The 17878-nt window shown below is 38.9% G+C and overlaps 1 protein-coding gene across 2 annotated transcripts in view; it reads left to right on the top strand.

The window, feature by feature from the left end:
• Positions 1 to 16884, top strand: part of EPS8 (epidermal growth factor receptor pathway substrate 8) — a 144472-nt gene extending 127588 nt beyond the window's left edge. For both annotated transcript variants that reach the window (XM_009278987.2, XM_009278986.2), the window contains exons 19-22: positions 6074 to 6311; positions 9920 to 10100; positions 10559 to 10688; positions 15447 to 16884. In XM_009278987.2, coding sequence (XP_009277262.1) covers positions 6074 to 6311; positions 9920 to 10100; positions 10559 to 10688; positions 15447 to 15560 — 663 coding nt within the window. In that variant the 3' untranslated portion in view covers positions 15561 to 16884. The remainder of the gene's footprint in view (positions 1 to 6073; positions 6312 to 9919; positions 10101 to 10558; positions 10689 to 15446) is intronic.
• Positions 16885 to 17878: the final 994 nt, after the last annotated feature.

Raw genomic sequence — 17878 nt, 5'->3', positions numbered from 1 at the left:
CATTTAAGATAATTTTGTTTCTTTGCCCTCTGGCAAGTTGTTCCCTACAGTCCATGGTTTGTTTTGTTTGTTGCTTTATCATATTCAGACATGAGCTTGAAATACTGTGAAATTATTTAGGAATATAATGAATTATATAGGATAAAGGGAGTCTTTACCAAGATGTGTCAGTAATGTTGTTCTTAACTTTACGGTGATTATTATAATTTTAGCACTCCTAAGCATGCTCATTTGTCTCTTTCCCTGTGATGGATACATGGTTCATTTGGGATCTGTTTGCATAACCCTATTTATTTTCATAACAGCGCTATGAGACATTGCTGCTATTTCAGAGAGAAATGAGGCATTGAAGGGATGACTGCCTTGCCCAAGGTCAAACAGGAGAACTTGTGGGTAGAGCAGGAAACTGAAGCGGTTCCTATCATTGCCTTTGCCAGACCCTGAACATGAGCAGGCTCAGTGCCTGGTGCTGCACAGCTTTTGCCGGTCTCCTAAGTCGTCTCTGGTTTTCGAAAGACTGCTTTCAAAGTAGTCTGTCTGCTGCGCGGAGCACCCTGGCCCGCTTCGTGCCGCAGACAAGTGTTACGTACAAGGTTAGCGTGTTTCTTTACAGACTAATGGCCTTCAAAGCACAGCTGACCAAAGGACGTTTCTAGATTATTAGGAAGGATTAAGGATTCCATTGAAAGAGATAGGTTTTTTTCATTCAGTTATTCTACAGACAGACACCCTTTCTCTGAGAGATGGATACCTCATTATCAGAATTATTCTCAGAGCTGCAAAGTTCATTTTACTTTCGCTCTGTTCCCTTTCCTAGTGACCTCTGAGTCACACGCTAGATTAAATCCTGATTTTTCTCTCAGTCCCTTTCAGGATTCAGGTCCCAGATAGTTACTTGAAAGCGCTGAATTGTCTAAGATGATACTTGCAGAAACATTAAAAGCAATATCCTAGTTATTTCATCATCTTTGTGAGTCAGAGGCTGTAACATTGTCTGTCCTCTGGTCAGTTGAATTAGTTCCAGGAAAACCGTATTTTGTACATTTGGGAGAGCATTTTGCTGCTTGTTTATGTTTTCCACTAATGTTAATTATTGATTATCAGAGTTTCCTGTGGTGTTGGTGGTTTATTCTGCCTTTTTATTGTGAACCAACAGTGGTACTTCACCATCCCATTATATATGAACATAAACGGTTTCCCAAGCACTCTGATTTCTTCTTTTGTACAAGTATTGCTGGTGAACCTAGAAAATAATTGATCGTAATATTTCCTATTTACTGTGCATTTTATTAACTTTTTTTAACGCTTTTGAAAAAGAAATTTGAGGAACAATTGGGATAGAGGTGTGTATCTTGGTGGGCATATTAATTAATCTCATGACACCCTTTGTGAGGTGAGACAGGTATATTATCAGTGATGTGTATGAAATCCTGAGGCACAGAGAGTAAATGTTAAGCAGAATGCAGTCCTATAGTCTTGTTTTAAAAAAACACGACTGTCCACAGAAGTGTGACAGTATATGTAAGAGGCATGTTTATGTATATATAAACACCGAGACAAAAGTCTCCACCTCACTTGGGACAAGTGTCCTTTGCATTTCTCGGTGATCTACCATCAAAACCTTTCTTTCAAGTCTCTTTGTTTAGCAGCTCACTTAAAATATCTCTGTGGGAAGTTGTTTCGCCTCAAGCACAACATTTGTGCTCCAAGTTAATGCCATACTCATCTTTTGCCAACTGGTATCTTTCCTGCAGATCATGAAGTGTTTGATAATGAAGAGATGCAGTTGCCAGGTGTTCATTTTGCAGTGGCCAAAGAGATGTCATAATTTTTGACCAAAAGCCAGTATCTCTTTTACCTCATTTCATATCAAATGCTCTTTGAAGTTGCCATCAGACCAAGACTTTTTGATGGCTTTAAAAAAAAAAAAGTTGTCTCCTGTCCAATTCAACATTGATCCAATCCCAAATTATGGGATGCTACTTATTACACAAAAATGTACTGAATAGTTGTAAAAAGGATTTGGTTAATGATAGGAATTAAAAGTCCACAGTTTGCCCGTAATTTTTTTTTTTTTTAAAGAAATGGGGACTAATCCTAGCTAACACCAATTTGAATGAGTAAATTCTGTCTAAATTTCTCCTTCTTCCATCCTAACATACTTCTTGCTTTCTGGCAAGATTTTAGCAAGGCAGGTTTGTAAATCCAATAAAAACATAAATTCCTTACACCCCGCAAAGAGCTAGTTGCCTTATAATGGGATTTTAATAGGCAGCTGGTTGACTCTGCATAATAGCTGAGCCCACCAAAGGAAACTCTGGCGAAAGACCTTGCTTGAAATTTGCTCCTCCAGTCTTGGGTACCTCATTGTCCCTTTTGGGTGTAAGACAAGTAGTTGGTTCTCTCTTCCCTCTTCAAATATAGCCAAAGGAAGGAGGTATGTGCCCCAAAATGAGAGGTCTCCAATGTGAGTCTCAAGAAAACATCCAAACCACCATGCTGTTGACAAAACTGAGGCTGAATGCTCTGCAGCCTTCTTGGTGAACTCCTGTCGCTGTGCAGACAGGAATGTGGCACTAAAATGTTCGGAAAGAGAGTAAATGGGAAGCTCTGCGTCTGTGTTAACTTAATGAGAGCATTTCCCAGCACTAATGCTAGTTATGGTTGTATTCAATGCCTCTTTAATGCTACATCTGTATTTGCCATAGTTCGAATACACATATTCCCCGTTTTTGATGCCAAAACATATTTGAAAATACGTAGTTCCCAGTTCTTTTACAATGATCAAAAATTAGGGTTGATACTGTTAGCACTTTTGCTCAAACTTATTATCTTACTTACATTAAAAATAGATCAAATCATACTGAATCTTGATTTTTAACAAGATGCAGCCTGTAGTGTGTTGAAAAAGAGCTTTGGGACCTCTATTTTTTTCCTGTAGAAAACAAAGTTTTTCTGGCAAAAAAAAGAAAAAAAAAAAAAAGAAATTTAGTCCCAGCAAGCTTTTCTGATATATCCATATTTTTAATGAGTATCATTACCATTCCAAATAATTTAAAAGATTTGTTCCAATTTACATGAGTTGAGGATTGCAAGCTTATTCTTAAAAGAAAAAAATAGAAGGAAGAAGAAAAAAAAGAAACCAAACTGGGATTGTTCATTGTTCTAATGGCTGTCAGCAAATTAGTGGGTACACGTCTGTCAGCAGTGACCTTTACCTCATTTTCTAAGCTAAAATAAATAAGTTTCTTTTTTTGATATCTGCTGTGATTTAATTCTTAGTGTTCTACAGTTGCAAGTGTTCTCTACATTCATCTTACGATCTTTAGACCATTGTCAGCTTTTTGGTTTTTTCTAAGTTTCTGTCTGGATAGATGCTTTGAAAAGAGCTTGTTGCTTATATGGTGTCACATATGTATGTTTTGTAGCCAACACTCCACTCATTATTCAGAAGAAGAAAATAACTCACTTGGTGAGTTGCTTAGCGAGTAAGAAGAGGTAATTATTAGGACTGGTGTTCTTTTGTTTTAAATTGCTAATGTGTATGAAATTTCAGGAGTGGTATGCGAGGCAGTTACTTTTTACCTTTCTAACAGTACTATTTGATGTGATTTACTCCATTTTCCTCACAGAAATTGCTTGGAGAGCTTTCAGAGGTAACAAAATTACTCTTCTGATATTGAACTTCAGAAATTACTCTTTTGGACTGTGTAGTTACAAATTCCATATTGCATGCTTGTTTTGTTTGTAGCGATGAATAGAAGTGATGGGATGAATGTGTGGATGTCCTCAAAAGATCTGGAGTTAAAAAAAGAAACGTTTAAAAAAAGAAATTTTAAACGTGATTCAAATATATAATTGGCTTTTGTGCCCTGTTCAACAAAATTTGAATTGTATTTCAATGTGGTTTCATCTTTAAATTTAGAATTTGAGTGATGCTTCCAGTTTCATTTTTATTTTCACTCCAGCAAGTCGTTTTGATGATGCTCATGATTGCAGTACAACATGGTTTTGAAACTACATCAGTAGCATCCATTGAGAGCTACGTGTAGTGTTTAGCTAACACTTTTTCTGGATTATGATTGTGGCGGCATGCAGTTGATGCCTTGGTTTATAACGAATCCCCTATACCATAAAAGAGATGTGCTTTTTCCTTGCGTGTGGACACATGAGGGCACACATGAGGGTACATTGTGGGGATAACAGTCTAGCAATTGGAATCTGTGAACAAGATTAAAAAAAAATCTGAATATCATTAAAACATTTTAATTTCTGTGACATTTTAAAATTCATTAACAAGATTTTGGATATACCACAGTCCATCTATATATCATGAATTATGGTATACTTACTATATACCTAGTAGGGCACTCTCTTTCCGCCAAAGGACAGGTTTCTTAAATACACATTATTCTGCTTGTTCTCTTTTATATTATGCATTTCACTTTTCTTGGCATTTGACATTTAAAAAAGCATTTATTGTCTTAACATTGAAGTAGTAGAATACAGAAAAGTCAATCATACGATTTTTTTTTTAATCTCCCCACAATGCACTGCACAAGGTGAAAACAAAATAATTGAGATGAATGCCTTTGAACAACTAAATGCTAAGGGAAAAAAAAACAAAAGGGTTTAATGGGGAATGTATTGTAAGACTGCATTTGCTTCAGTAGCTGACTACTACAGTTTAAGTGAAAAATTATGGAAGGGAAACGAAAGACTTTTTTCCTAGGCTTAATTCACCACCCGTAGAAGCTGATGGGATAAATTTTCTGCTGGTGTAACTCAGCATAGCTTAGCTGTAATGGTCCTAGTTTACATTCACTATAAAATGCCTTGCCCATCAGTTAGACTTCCCGAGTTGGGGGGGTTCCTGTGTAAGGGCTGTTGCTGACATTTAATGAAAGTTTGATTGTTGTCAGGGCAGTGATGTGCTGCTCAGATTCTAACATATGGCTCCTACAAGTATTTCCCTACTTGATCTGCCGTAAACCCTCTGCCTCCAAGGAAATAGGGAAGAGTATTCCAGGAAGGAGCAATGAATCTGGGGAATGTACTCATCTATTTTCATACCAAAGTAAGCAGACTTCTCATAACTAAGAAATGAGGCATCCCTATTGAGCAAACAAACTTTAATATTAAACTTTCAAGCTGTGTTAGTCCAAAACTGTGGAGAGGGAGCACTGTTAAAACAGTGAGATGTGGAATTTGAACTGTTTGAAAGAAAAGGGTAGCACAGGTTGCTTATGAGCTTCTGGGCTTGTCTGTCATTGGGATTGCTTTGGGAAAATACATGCCTCTTCCTGTAACTGGTGCCATTCTAAAGGCAAAGAAGGAGAAAAGAAATTATTGCCGAAAATCATTCTTGAGACACCTGCTAGTTAGTTATTAGCAGCAAGATAATTTGCATGTTGCTAGAACATTGTGTAAAGCGGGGGGAGGGGAAGAAACAACAACCCTATTCCAAGAATTGTGGAGTTTGGGGTTTTTTAATTGGATTAGTGCATTGAGATGGCATGTAGTGACCACACAAATAGCTGAAAAGGCACAACTGAATGGGTAGGAGGAGCAGGAACCTCTTAAATGGTGTCTGAGTTCAAGAAACAATGTGTTACCCAACCTCAGTGACATTTGTAAGTTAAATCATTAGTCAGGCTTAGGTGTGGCTGGATATGTTAATTTTTCACTATTTTTTACACAACTTCTCTAAAATATACATTTTTACACTGATAAAGTCCAACAATTCAAAGATTTTGGAAGCTGTTAAAAAGTGCCAGGTAATAGAAGTTTGGGATTTAAAAACAATTTCATTTATAGAACTCAGCCGTTTGAAAGAAAGAAATGTGTTTCAGATGATGCCATTGCTGTGAATTTTGTGTCGGACAGAGAAGGAAATTGATGCCAAATCAAGTTTTGGCAAATTTTGGAACTATATCTGCCAAGTAAGATGTCTTTGTGTGATAAATGAAATCAGTTGGTGCAAAGCATCCCAGCATTTTCTGCAGAAACCTGCGTTTGTCTGATGTCTTGTCCAAGTTCTGTTGTCTAACTGGGTCTCTCTGCATCTTTTCAGAAACAAAGGACAGACTATGTTGCAAAACAACCTGATCCAGTTCCTGCTACTCCTTTGCCACCTCCAACACCCGCTCCTGTCCCTGTGGCTGTCCCCCTCCCTCCTAGCGCACCAGCACCAATACCGGTTCCCGTGCCCAAAGCGCCAGCAACCATCAGCCGCCAAAGCAGCACCTCTAGCGACAGCGGTGGTAGTGTTGCACGAGACACCCAGAGGCAGAAGCAAGTTCCTGTGGATCGTAAGTTTGTCTAAGAAGCAAGAAAAAAAGTATTTGTCCCATTCCTGTGTGTTTTGCTTAATCCTTAAATTCCTTAAAACCTTGTGTTTCAGATAAATATTTATGAAATATTTAGCTTTAACCCTGTGTTTAAAATATACACGTATGTGTGTTCTGACCCTCGTTAATCACTATGGTAAGTAGGGACAAAACACTTCTGCACTTGTCCCAGTCCTAAATCCTCTCCTTTCATGACTGTTTGGGATCTTCAGACAGTGATTTTCAACACTGTAAATGCCCATGCTGGTATTCTGGCTAATGTATGTTTTCCACCTGAACTCACTGCCACATTACAATCTAAATTGCTTTTAAAATCAGTTAGGCTGTTTTTCGCTTCTATCCATGGTCATCCATATTTCTAGGACATTTGCACCATTCTGGAACATGTATCCAAGGCTTGAAAGAAGACTTACAGGTCTGGCTGATGCATAGGAACCACGTTGTAATAGTGTTGTAGGAGACTCGTCTTATAATCAGTTCCCCTTAGCTTGGTCAAAGCAACAGCAACTGGCAGGCCACTGAGCAAACTTTCGTGGCCTTGTCTTAGGAGGACGAGAGAACGTACCCCATAGCCCTTTAGCTGGAAAGACATGGTAACCTGCATCCAGCAGTGTGTGGCAGTCATGAAAAGTTCTCATTAAGGCCACCTTGTAAATATAAAGCCTAACTGCTGCTGAGGCTCCTACTCTGTATCAACTGAAAAGCAAGGTAGGTTAGGAGAACTTATTTAGTCAATAATTTCTGTCCTAAATGCATTGTATCAACTGAAAAGCAAGGTAGGTTAGGCAATAATTTCTGTCCTAAATGCACTTTAAGCGATGTGATTGCTTGGCTTAAAAATAACTGAAACTTGTAGGCAGGCATTTGCTATAGCTTTTAAAGTAATAGCTGTTAAAATAATGAGCTTTTTGCAGTTCAAGAGTTGACAGCTTTTCCCATCCTCTGCCTCCCTGCCTTATTAGAAAATCCCACTTCCACCTGAGGTAAAAACCGGCACTGAGCGTAATCCTTTCTGCAAGAAGGGCTTCTTTTCCTCCCTGTCCCCAGTGGATGGGAAGTATGCCTGCTTGGATAACCACACTCAGTCGATGGAGCCTGCTTTGAGATTGCCTGGTGGTAGACAAGCTCTCGCCTAAGCTCTGAACTCAGGAAGGCTCTGGGACCTTTTTAGTATTTTCACATAACAGACTGACTGCCTGGAAATTGTAAATGGAGAACAGCCTGGCAGGAGGAACAGGCTTCACTGCCGTTTCCCAAAGAAACAGTAGGGCCAGCTTCTGCCTTTGTCCTATTTTGGGCAGTTTGTTACTTAAATAAAAACAGAAACCCGAGCAGTTATAAAAGATGGGGAAAGTGAGGGTGAATTTCACACGCACATATACACAAAAATGATCATTTTATTGCCGTGTAAGAAGGGCTTTGCACGCTGTAGCAGGTGTGCTTCCTTGAATCCACGATGGCCTTCTCTGTCCATTACAGATGGAAAATGTGGACCTGGGTTCAGGTACAGGGTGTGAGGTGTGAAGGGTTGCTGTAGACTAAGTGGTTACAAGACATCTCTTGCCCTGTCAGCCTCTGCTGAGGCCACACATGAGAGCTCCTGTGCCCTCCCGGGAGCTGTCGCTCAAGCCCGGTTAATGGGCTTCAGGTACCTCACAGTCCTCGCAGAATAGCTGCCTCTGCAAAGGTAATGGGCAACCCTGCCCGTAGACCTGCTGCCCAAGTACCCACCTGAACCCTGCAGAGAACACGCGATGTAGTACCTGCTTCACACGGGGGGTATCTTGTTTATTTATGATAATGCATTGAACAACAGTAAGAATCTGTTATCTAACAGCTAAATATTTATCTTTTGATATAGTCTTGGTCTAGATAAAACATAAGTCTTTCAAAATCTGTGTAATAGAAGGTAGATAGCAATTTTCTCGCTCTCTTCCTGTTTGGGAAAATAACTGGTGCATGCTTCGATAACATTGCCTAAAGGCTTTACTTGTATATCCCATCTCAGACCTTCACATATCACTGAGCACATGTCATTTTGGCTTCTGTTTCACACTCTGGGGAAAAAAAACTAACACAATAGGGCCTGAATGCCTCAATTATTTTACTAGAGATATTTCGTCCACTTTCAACCTGGGGCTATTTTGTAAAAGAAAAAGGAAAATGGCTAAAACAAGGATTTTTCTTTTTTTGTTGTGGTGGTTGAAAAAAAATAATCCTAAAAGCCTGTGTAAAGCTTGTTTTCATTTGTCTAACTGGCTAGAGATGTTGATCCTTGGAGAGGTTTTGGGAGAATATAAAAGGAAAGTAGAGGAAGAAACATTTTTGCTATATTACAGTTTTTTCATACTAAAGTTGTGTCGTTTTCCTCTGTTGCTATCAGTGTAGTGGGAGAAAAGGAATAGCTTTTGCCATCTGAGTGCATCAGGGAAGGTGCTGTAGTTAGTTTGTGTATCAAAGTGAGAAGGTTGAATAAAGATGACTAGAAATCTCTTGGTAAGGAAATCCTGAGAATTTTTGATAATTTAAAGTTGTATGTCAAAGGATTTTTATAGTTATTCCAGAGTTACTGCACAGAGAGTTTAACTGTGCTAAATCAGTATCTTCTCTGTGCCCAAAAGGGTATTTACACCCTTTTGGATTCTACCTATTTTTGTGAAATTATCCACAGAACTTTTTACATGCATTTTAAACAATTTTCAGTGTCATTATAATTGATTTTGTTGAAATGGATGAAAAGCATTTCATTAGCATTTCATCATTTCATTGCCTGCTAATGACCAGCAACTGAACTAAATGCTTCAGACAAATGGGTTCTGTGGGATAGCGAATTTGTACTGTTTTCCTCTAAAAAAAAAAAAAAAAGTCTTGCCCAGTTCCTGTGTCTCTGGTGAGAGCAACTACTTCTTTTTTTTTCTTCTTTTTTTTAATACGAAGTATGACATTGTTTCAGCTCACCAGTCACTCCAGGCTTGGAGTGAATTCAAATTTCTTAAAACCCCTTCAAAAATGTGATTATTATGATAGCTTATTAGATGTAAGGTGATACATGTCAGCAGCAGTGAGATTTTTCTGCCTACGTTGATTTGCACTAGAAAGTTGAGCTTTCAATTAAAAAATGTTTGTGGAAAGTGCTGCCTTTCCACAGTGTAAGCAATCTTATATTCTTCCTCATCTTTTTTGTTTTCATTTTTAAAACATCATAATTCTATTTGATGAAACACAGACTATGACAATTGAATAACCCGCCATGCCCATTTTCTTCTACAGCTTGGGTGCTGTCAGACTGATCTACGCCTCTGTGCGACATCAAGCTCATCTCCTCTTTCTAGGTCTCAGTTGAATTTTGGGGGGGTTTTTTGCTTTTATTTTGTTTTTCAAAGAGAGGAGTGGGAATATTGAAACCTTCCCTGGGGAAAAAGGAGAATAATAATTCAGTCAGATCTAGTGAATGAATCTTTAAAGAAAAAAAATAAATAAGATTTAAAGCGGAGTATAAGAAATGACCTGGCTTTGATAAAGCAACCTTGAGAATAACTCCCGTGGGGCATCTCTCTCTCTCTCTCTAGGCAGGAAATCGCAGATGGAGGAGGTGCAGGATGAACTTGTTCACCGGCTCACCATTGGCCGGAGCGCTGCCCAGAGGAAGTTCCACGTGCCACGACCAAACATCCCGGTAGTTAACATCACTTACGACTCTTCGCCTGAGGATGTGAAAGCATGGTTGCAGTCCAAAGGATTCAACCCTGTGTAAGTTTGAGGGCAAATGTAAGAAAAATTCTTAAAATTATTTTCCTGTCAGAAATTAGGATGTGGTCTGCCCACTTTTTAAAATCAAGCAGCCTTCTGAAAATCAAGACACGTCAGCTGCACCCTTGGAGAAAAGAATTTGTTTTTACATATATGCACACATGTATATTTTTATGTATATGTGTGTATATAATATATATATCAATATATATCAAGTGGTTAAAGATCTATAGTGATCTAGATATATTTAGGAAAAAAAATTATATTTATTAGCCTCCACCAAAAGGTACTTGTTATAACAGATACTGAATTGACTTCGAGAGTAGTCCTGTTGCATAAAGCTTTGCCTTGATTTCATAGCCCTACCTGAGACAATGTGGGATGAAGACAACCTACTTCTCTCCCTTGGCTAGTGTATTTTTGCTTATTTCTTGTTTGTTCCCTTGGTGTGACATCAGGACTGTCAACAGCCTTGGCGTGCTGACGGGTGCTCAGCTTTTCTCCCTCAATAAAGAGGAACTAAGGACTGTTTGCCCGGAAGGGTCTAGAGTCTACAGCCAAATTACGGTACAGAAGTCTGCTTTGGAGGTATGTATAACCCTTCTTACTAACCTGATGCTGGGTCGCCACTTTTGAACCTATAGAAGTAAATAGCTCTTTCTGTGAGGCAGCTGTTTTTTCCTCAGTTCCCATCACGCTGATAAGCATTATTTGTACCCTAGTTACTTGGTATTAATCCATTGAAACAGCATCTGTCAAAACACCAGGTGGGATCTCTCCCCACTTCTAAAGGGGTCCACAAAGCATTAGAAAAAGTGCATGGTAGTGCTCGAGTTTAAGACATTGTGTGCTGTAATCAGGCTGCAAGAAGACAAAATGAGCCAAAAAGGGCTTTGGGGAAAACAATAGGAGAGAGTGAAATGCCCTTTTTCTTGCTTCTTGCTCTGCCTGGTACTTGGACAAACAGGTACTCCTGGTACTTTTGGTGGTGATGAGTTAGTTTTGCTTTATCTTTGTAGAGGAGATTTAATTTATTAGGCATGAGAAGGTGGTAGAGTGAGCTCGCTGTTGAATCTCGAGGCCTTTCAGGTCAAACGCTGGGGCATCTGTATTGGTGGGTTCCTAAGTGGGGGAAAACACGTTTGACACTGTGCTAGCACAATTACTGAGCTAAGGGTAAAAGTATTGTATCTCTGTATTCGTTGCTCTGTGGCAGTTTGCTTACAGTATGCTGTAAAGTAGTATTTAGTAGTATACTGTACTTGTTTAATTACAGTAGTATTGTTCCTTAAACACCTTAAAAGCTTGTATACAGAGTTGTGCTAGGGAGAATGCTTACCAATTTTAAACCAGGAGAATTGCAGGTGCATCTACTTCTTTTTTTAAAACTTTCTGTGGCAAGTGGAGAAATGGACTCGATACTGTCTAGAGGTGAGACTAACCCAAATGAGAAGCTATATTCTTGACATGCTGTTTAAAAGAAAATCTTGAAGAAGTATAAAATGTGTTTCTATCCCCTCATGAAGCTGGGACTGTCTTGTTAAATGATTTTAAGTTTTAACTACCAGGCATATTGTTAAAGACAAGTTTATGATAATGCATTATTTTACAATTTACCTGATCAGTGTGGATCAGAGAGCATTGCTTTCTAACACTTTTAAAATTGCTTTATTCCCTTCTTCAAGCCCTGTTTTCCTGTGAAAGGAAGGGAGAAATATTTCACTTTTTTTCTTAGGAATATATGTCACTACAGTCCAGAGCAATCCATCATTTCCTAGTGAAGATATATGTGTATTCTTCAACTTTTCTGGAATGTCAACAATCTTATTTCAGTTTCATGAGGCTTCTGTGTGCTGAGATGGAAGTGCCTTTGTGGTGGAAGTCAGTTCGAAAAGCAGAGATACACTGGACTGTAGAAGTCTGTCTTTTTTTTCCTCTGTTATTCTGCTTGCCTCAGTTAGGTCTAGCTCTGCAGGAAACTGAGCAGTCAAAACTTGTCTAATAAATGCTCTACAAGTGTTAATAAACAGGTACTGAGAGTTTAACAAGGTCATTGGATTTTGTTAGTGAAAAGGTAATTGACATATTTATTTCTGCCTCAGTTGTTTGAGGTTTAACTGATTAATTTCAGAATTTATGCGATTCCTGATTGCTTTAGCCTGTTGTTTACTGAACTACCCAAAACATTAAGTCGCATCTTCCTTTCTGTCCCTATAATATTTCAAGTCGCAGGGTTTAGGAAGGCTGTCCTTGTTTAAGAGAAGCTATAGGAATGAGTACCACAGCCAAAATGTCTACATGTGACCTAGCAAAGATGAGCTTGTGTGTTCCAGACAGGGCTATGTTCTTACTGCTCAAACTAGAAACGCTTCTAGTAACAGAAGCATTTAAGCACACACATACTTGTACCAGTGTCAGGCCTATTTTACAATTGAATGCTTTTTATGAGCAGTTACTGGGTTATGGGTTTGACCACCGTAATTGTCCTACATGATTAATCAGTGATAAATTTTCATGAAGTTCTCTGGCATCCTTTATGTAGTACTTGTGGTGTCGTATTGCAGTAAATGACCTGGGTGTTAAGTACAAATAGCAATAATAGCCAGAGACAGAGCAAACCCATGCACTCTCTAGCATTACAGAACTCCATGCCTCGTCTTTATTTTTTATTTCTACTCAGGATTTTCCACAAGTGTTTCTGGATTCATATAATTTCTGCAAGCCAGTGAAAGGCCTACCTCTCAGATTTGGGGTTGCATTCCCAAATACGGACAACCAGATCTTCACTTTTATGCAGCTACAATTTTCTTTTTAGTGTCCTTCTACCTCAGGCAGAGGAATTCAGTATTTTGTAATTGGAATTCCAGTTGTTGTTGGCATTTAGTAATATTACCCTTACGAGGAAAAAAATGAATAGGTACCGTAATTTCAATTGTTTTACTTCATTTTCACGGTAACTGCGTTCAGCCCTGAATCACACCAGAGTTTAAAACATCCAAGGAAGCAAGACTCCTAATGGAGTTTTGTGGCCCCTGTATAAACAGACTGCAAGCGTGGGGAAGGTGTTTGGGGTTTAACAGCTTTCTGGGCCTGGCCAAACAAAAGCAGAAAGATAAGACCGTGCGAGACCAGTGTTTCAGACAGCAGAGAGCTGGCCATAGCCAGGGCCGAACACGTGCTTTCTGCCAGAGGAAATGGTGGTGGCAAGCAGCGGTGTTTCAGAAGGAGGAAGGATGCACCACACTCTTTGTACTGATCAGAGTATCCCCCCCGGGAGCTGTTTTCTGGGGTTGCGCCAGAGAGTTGAAGTTCACCTTGTATACCAAGTACAGTGCATTATAGCAACTTGGCTGGTCATCTATATGGATTTACTTTTTCATTGCAAAGTGAAAATATTAATAGTCTCCATGATTATGAGGTTTTATGTGTCCATTTCCTTAACTTTTGTTGAGCATTTCAAGCTCTGGTGTTGAAAAGCGCTACAGAAGATAATTGTAGAGACAGAATATCCTGAACACCACCTTTGTCATCTCCAGAAGGGAACCCTTCAGGTCCACATTCTCATTGTCTTCCTACTCCATCAATGGGAAGCATGGGCACACATCCCTCTAAAACAAAAAATGGTTTCTATCTAATATATGTATCAAATTGGCTGGAAGAATAGCTTATTCTCTTTGACACCTCAGTGAAAGGAGTGGCCCAGGCACAGAAGTGGGATTGAACGATGGAGCTTACTGATACCTCATGATCTGGTTAGAGACTGAGCTGGGTAAATCACTAAGGCCAAGATCTAGCAGTCTGTTCCAAAAATTGTATTCCTAAGAACAGTCCTAGGCTACTTAGCTACCCCGTCTCTGAGTAGGATGTCCCTCTTGTGCTGTGCCACATGATGTATTGCAGTTGGTTTAGTTGAGCAGTGTTTCAAGCTCATCAGTCATGTTGTTATTGATGTTATCAGGAAGGTAAACTGTTTCAGCCTTGGCTGCTCAGTCATTTTCAGAAAAATATTTGCACGTGACCTCTGATAAAGCATGTTGTCAGGTATCTGCTGATGGTTTTTATGCATGACTTAGTAATGGGTGACTGCTGGACTTGTTCTGTATCTGAAACCAAGTAGGCAAGGACAAGATGAATTAAGACAAATAAAAGTGCTCTCTCACCTTCAGGGAGTCAATTATAAGCCCCCTGCTTTGCCCTTCCACTCTGGGAGGAGAGAGCAATGGTAATTTACCTAGCAGAAGCATCCTAGCCTCCCTCCCTATGGACATCTAACGTGTCTGCCAGGTAATGGCATCAGATAATGCATTTGTAATGGATAGAATAGGATAAATCTAAATTAATTTTATGTAGTGGGATAAATTTTCAGAGTTCAGAATCAATTGAAGGATTTTTTTTTTTTTTCCTCTTAACAGTCCTGAAATTTGTTTTACAGATTTCAAAAACAATTTCTGCTTCCTTATTCAGAGGCTCTTTTGGAAGATAGTTTTGAAGCTTGAAAGGTCATGTCATAGCCAAATAACACAGTAGCAGCTATGGTTCTTGCTTTATAATCCTCTAGTCTCATTCAAAGTCATGCACACTCTGGAAAGTTCTGCTCTAGTGGGTATGTGTCCTGGCCTTGCTGATAACTTCATTTACATTGTTGAAGCAATCTGTTTGCAGCTAGCTCAGCAGACCTGTTTTTCACCCTGAAGGGTGAAATAAGGCCCTGTCCTCACAGTACTACACTGTTGATAATATAGTAAAATGATTCAATTCTTCTTACTGTGTTCTAAGTTTGAAGCCTGTGTCTCTGAACTGCAAATGCATGATGGTGTATTGTGTAACGTGGGATACTAAGATTAGGTATCTCAATCCTCATTTAGGCCTTGGCCGTGCAAACCCATGTGCATGCATGAATTTTGTGTTTACGTAAATCTAAACCCACCAAGGGTTTATGTGCTTTAATTTCTAAATACAGTTGCCATGATATTTAAGTACTCAAGGGTGGAATCCTAACAAACTTGCTGGGCTTTAATCCTGCTTTTACTGAGGCCATATTTCACCCCGTAAATATCCAACACTTCCAGGGGTTTGCATGAGAATTAAAGATGCTCAGCAGGGCTAAAAGTCAAGCTTGACACTTCTAATAGTCCGCAGGCTCTTTTCTGGTCCACATTTAAGAATAGTGTACATCCTTTCCTATTCCAAATGTTATTTAACCAGATTCTTAGTGCATTTTTAGTTCTGGAGCTGCAAGGTGAGTTTAACTTGTTCAAACATCTGTCTTAATAAAATGCTAGCAGAGGATCTTCGTCACGTTTCAAAACCACAAGTAAACCCTTTTTCTTTTTTATTTGTTTATAGGCTAACAGTGGTAGTTCTGAACTGCAAGAAATTATGAGAAGACGACAAGAAAAAATCAGTGCAGCTGCCACAGATTCAGGTGTGGAGTCCTTTGATGAAGGAAGCAGCCACTAAATGTCTTTCCTCTTTTCTTTAATTCCATTGTCCATAGAATTATACCATCTAGCTTTGCTTTAGGAAGCAGTGCAGGGGAATGTCTTATAATATTGTAAATGTAACTAGCCACCATAAAGAAAATTTACAGTAGTCTCCACAGAAGTACCTGCTGCTGGCTTCTCATCATTAAAAATGAACAGATGAGAAATTCAATGGAGGTTCCTGACAGGTGAAAATATTGGCAGATGATTCATTTACACTCCAAGATGAGCCTTGGCTTTATGGAATTAACCATAGATAAACAGATAGACAGATAGACTGGAACACGTCTTTGTGATTCATCCGAGGGAAGCTGAGCCAGCAATAAAAAATAAGTAATTCAGTAAAAAGTAATAATAAGATTCTGAATCCCATCTCTTGCTGTAGTTTGCAATTATGTCTTTTTGGCTCAGTCTTTCTTGTCATGCATTCAGCTGCAGGATGTTTAGTTAAGTCGTTGATGCCAGCAATCAGAGAGGAAATGTTTAGAGAATGAACAGCAGCCCGACATAGACTGAGTCTTTCTTGCATCACTCCCAAGATGTTTTATTACTAATGATGCTGTTTATAGCAAAATAATACTCTGTACATTGATTTTATCAATACTTCACTCGTGATGAACTATATTGCACAAGAAGGAATAACTAGTAAATAGTAACACAACTCAGCTCAAAGAGGTGATCAGATCTGCTGTAGGTAGCCATGAAACAATTCGCAGTACATTTTTTTTTTTAATATCCTTGCATTTTTTTGTTTGTAACTTAACCCCTCAAAAGAACAGTGTCTAATCTAGACTTCTTTGTGTGTTGATCCCAGATGTCAGTTTTTCCTTATGTAAAAAGCTACCGTTCCTTTATAAATGTAATCTTTTGGAAAAGTGGATTCCTGGAGGCAAAAGGGGGGAGAAAAGGAAACATTTCTTCCAGCAAATATTTTTTCTGAAGATGCAATGATTTTTGTCACAAAAACGTTCTGTTATTTCACATGGTCGTGTGATTTTATATATAATATATGTATTATATATAATATATAATATCACTTAATTTAGACAAATTTAATCGTCTAGTTTGATTAAGTTTCATAGTGCCTTTTTCACATGAATCAGCTTGAAGTCTGCAATAAACAGTATGTCTTGTCTGTTAAACAGTTGTATCTTTGTGGCTACAAAGATGGTATTGAAATAAGAAAGCGTTCTTGATTTTTGCCATTAGTTTGCTCTTCCTCTGCGTACAAGGGAAAAAAGAATCCTATTCATTTTTCATAAAAGAAAAATTAAAAATCTTAATAAAGGTGTTTAGTGCCATTTATTGTAAATGTCCTTACAAATGCTTCTTCTGTGTGTTCATTATGTGTCTATGGATTTTTTTACATTTAATATATATTCTTTATGCCTGTGAAAAGTATGTAGGTTCTACACCTGTCATTTAAATGTAGTCTTATCCAGAAAAGGGTCAAGAAGTGATGAATCCCAAACTGAAGCCTCCAACTGCCATAGCAATCACTAAGAAATGGATTCTTGTCTTATCCAGTGAAAGAAACTAGGATTCTCGATTGCTTTCTCCGTATAGGAAACATTTGAACCGGCACACCTGCACGATAACTGCATCCATTCAACGTATATACATAGCTTTATGGGGGAAAATTGTCTGTCTCACTGCCTGTCCTATCATTAAAGGTCAAGCCCAGTCCTCCAAAGGCTTGATGTATTCTCTGATTGCCACTTACAGTTTCCTCTTCCCCACCCTCTCTAGTAAGTGTCCGTACCTAGCCTGAAGAGTGTTCACTGTACAGCAAAGTCCCCTACACTGGGTGGCGAATGACTAAGAAAATAAAGGAAGACCTGAAGCTGCTCTTACATAGATGCTTCGTTACTTGTAAGTACAGGAGTAGGAAACTTTTAAAAAGGTCTTTGAAACTCATATTTAAAAATTAGACTCACTGTATTTTCTCATGGAAAGTATGTCTGATTCCATAAAAGGCACTGTGGTGGTTACCTGCACCCTTGTTCCCCTGTTAATTACCAAAATGCGAAGCCAGTATTCATATTCTCTGCAAGCTTATCCTAGCATTCAGCAGACGGTTTGCTTTTGCCCAAAAGGAGGCATCAGCTCTGAGACTCTTCAGACTTTGTGGAGTTTGGCATGCGGAGGTTGTGGAGGAAGCGCCCGTGTTTCATCTCTTGAGAGAAAAGAGGTGGCTTCACAACTGGCTTTTTGAAGCTGGGTTTCTCTGTAGCTGTTAAGCTGTATAGAAAGAGCCAGACAAGTTTGAATGTCGTCAGTGTGCTCAGAGGCATC

This window comes from Aptenodytes forsteri, unplaced genomic scaffold (genome assembly GCF_000699145.1).
Source record: "Aptenodytes forsteri isolate BGI_AS27 unplaced genomic scaffold, ASM69914v1 Scaffold241, whole genome shotgun sequence".
In the NCBI taxonomy this organism is placed as follows: domain Eukaryota; kingdom Metazoa; phylum Chordata; class Aves; order Sphenisciformes; family Spheniscidae; genus Aptenodytes; species Aptenodytes forsteri.
Note: the sequence above shows the minus strand (reverse complement) of the source record. Positions and strands in the feature narration are given on the sequence as shown.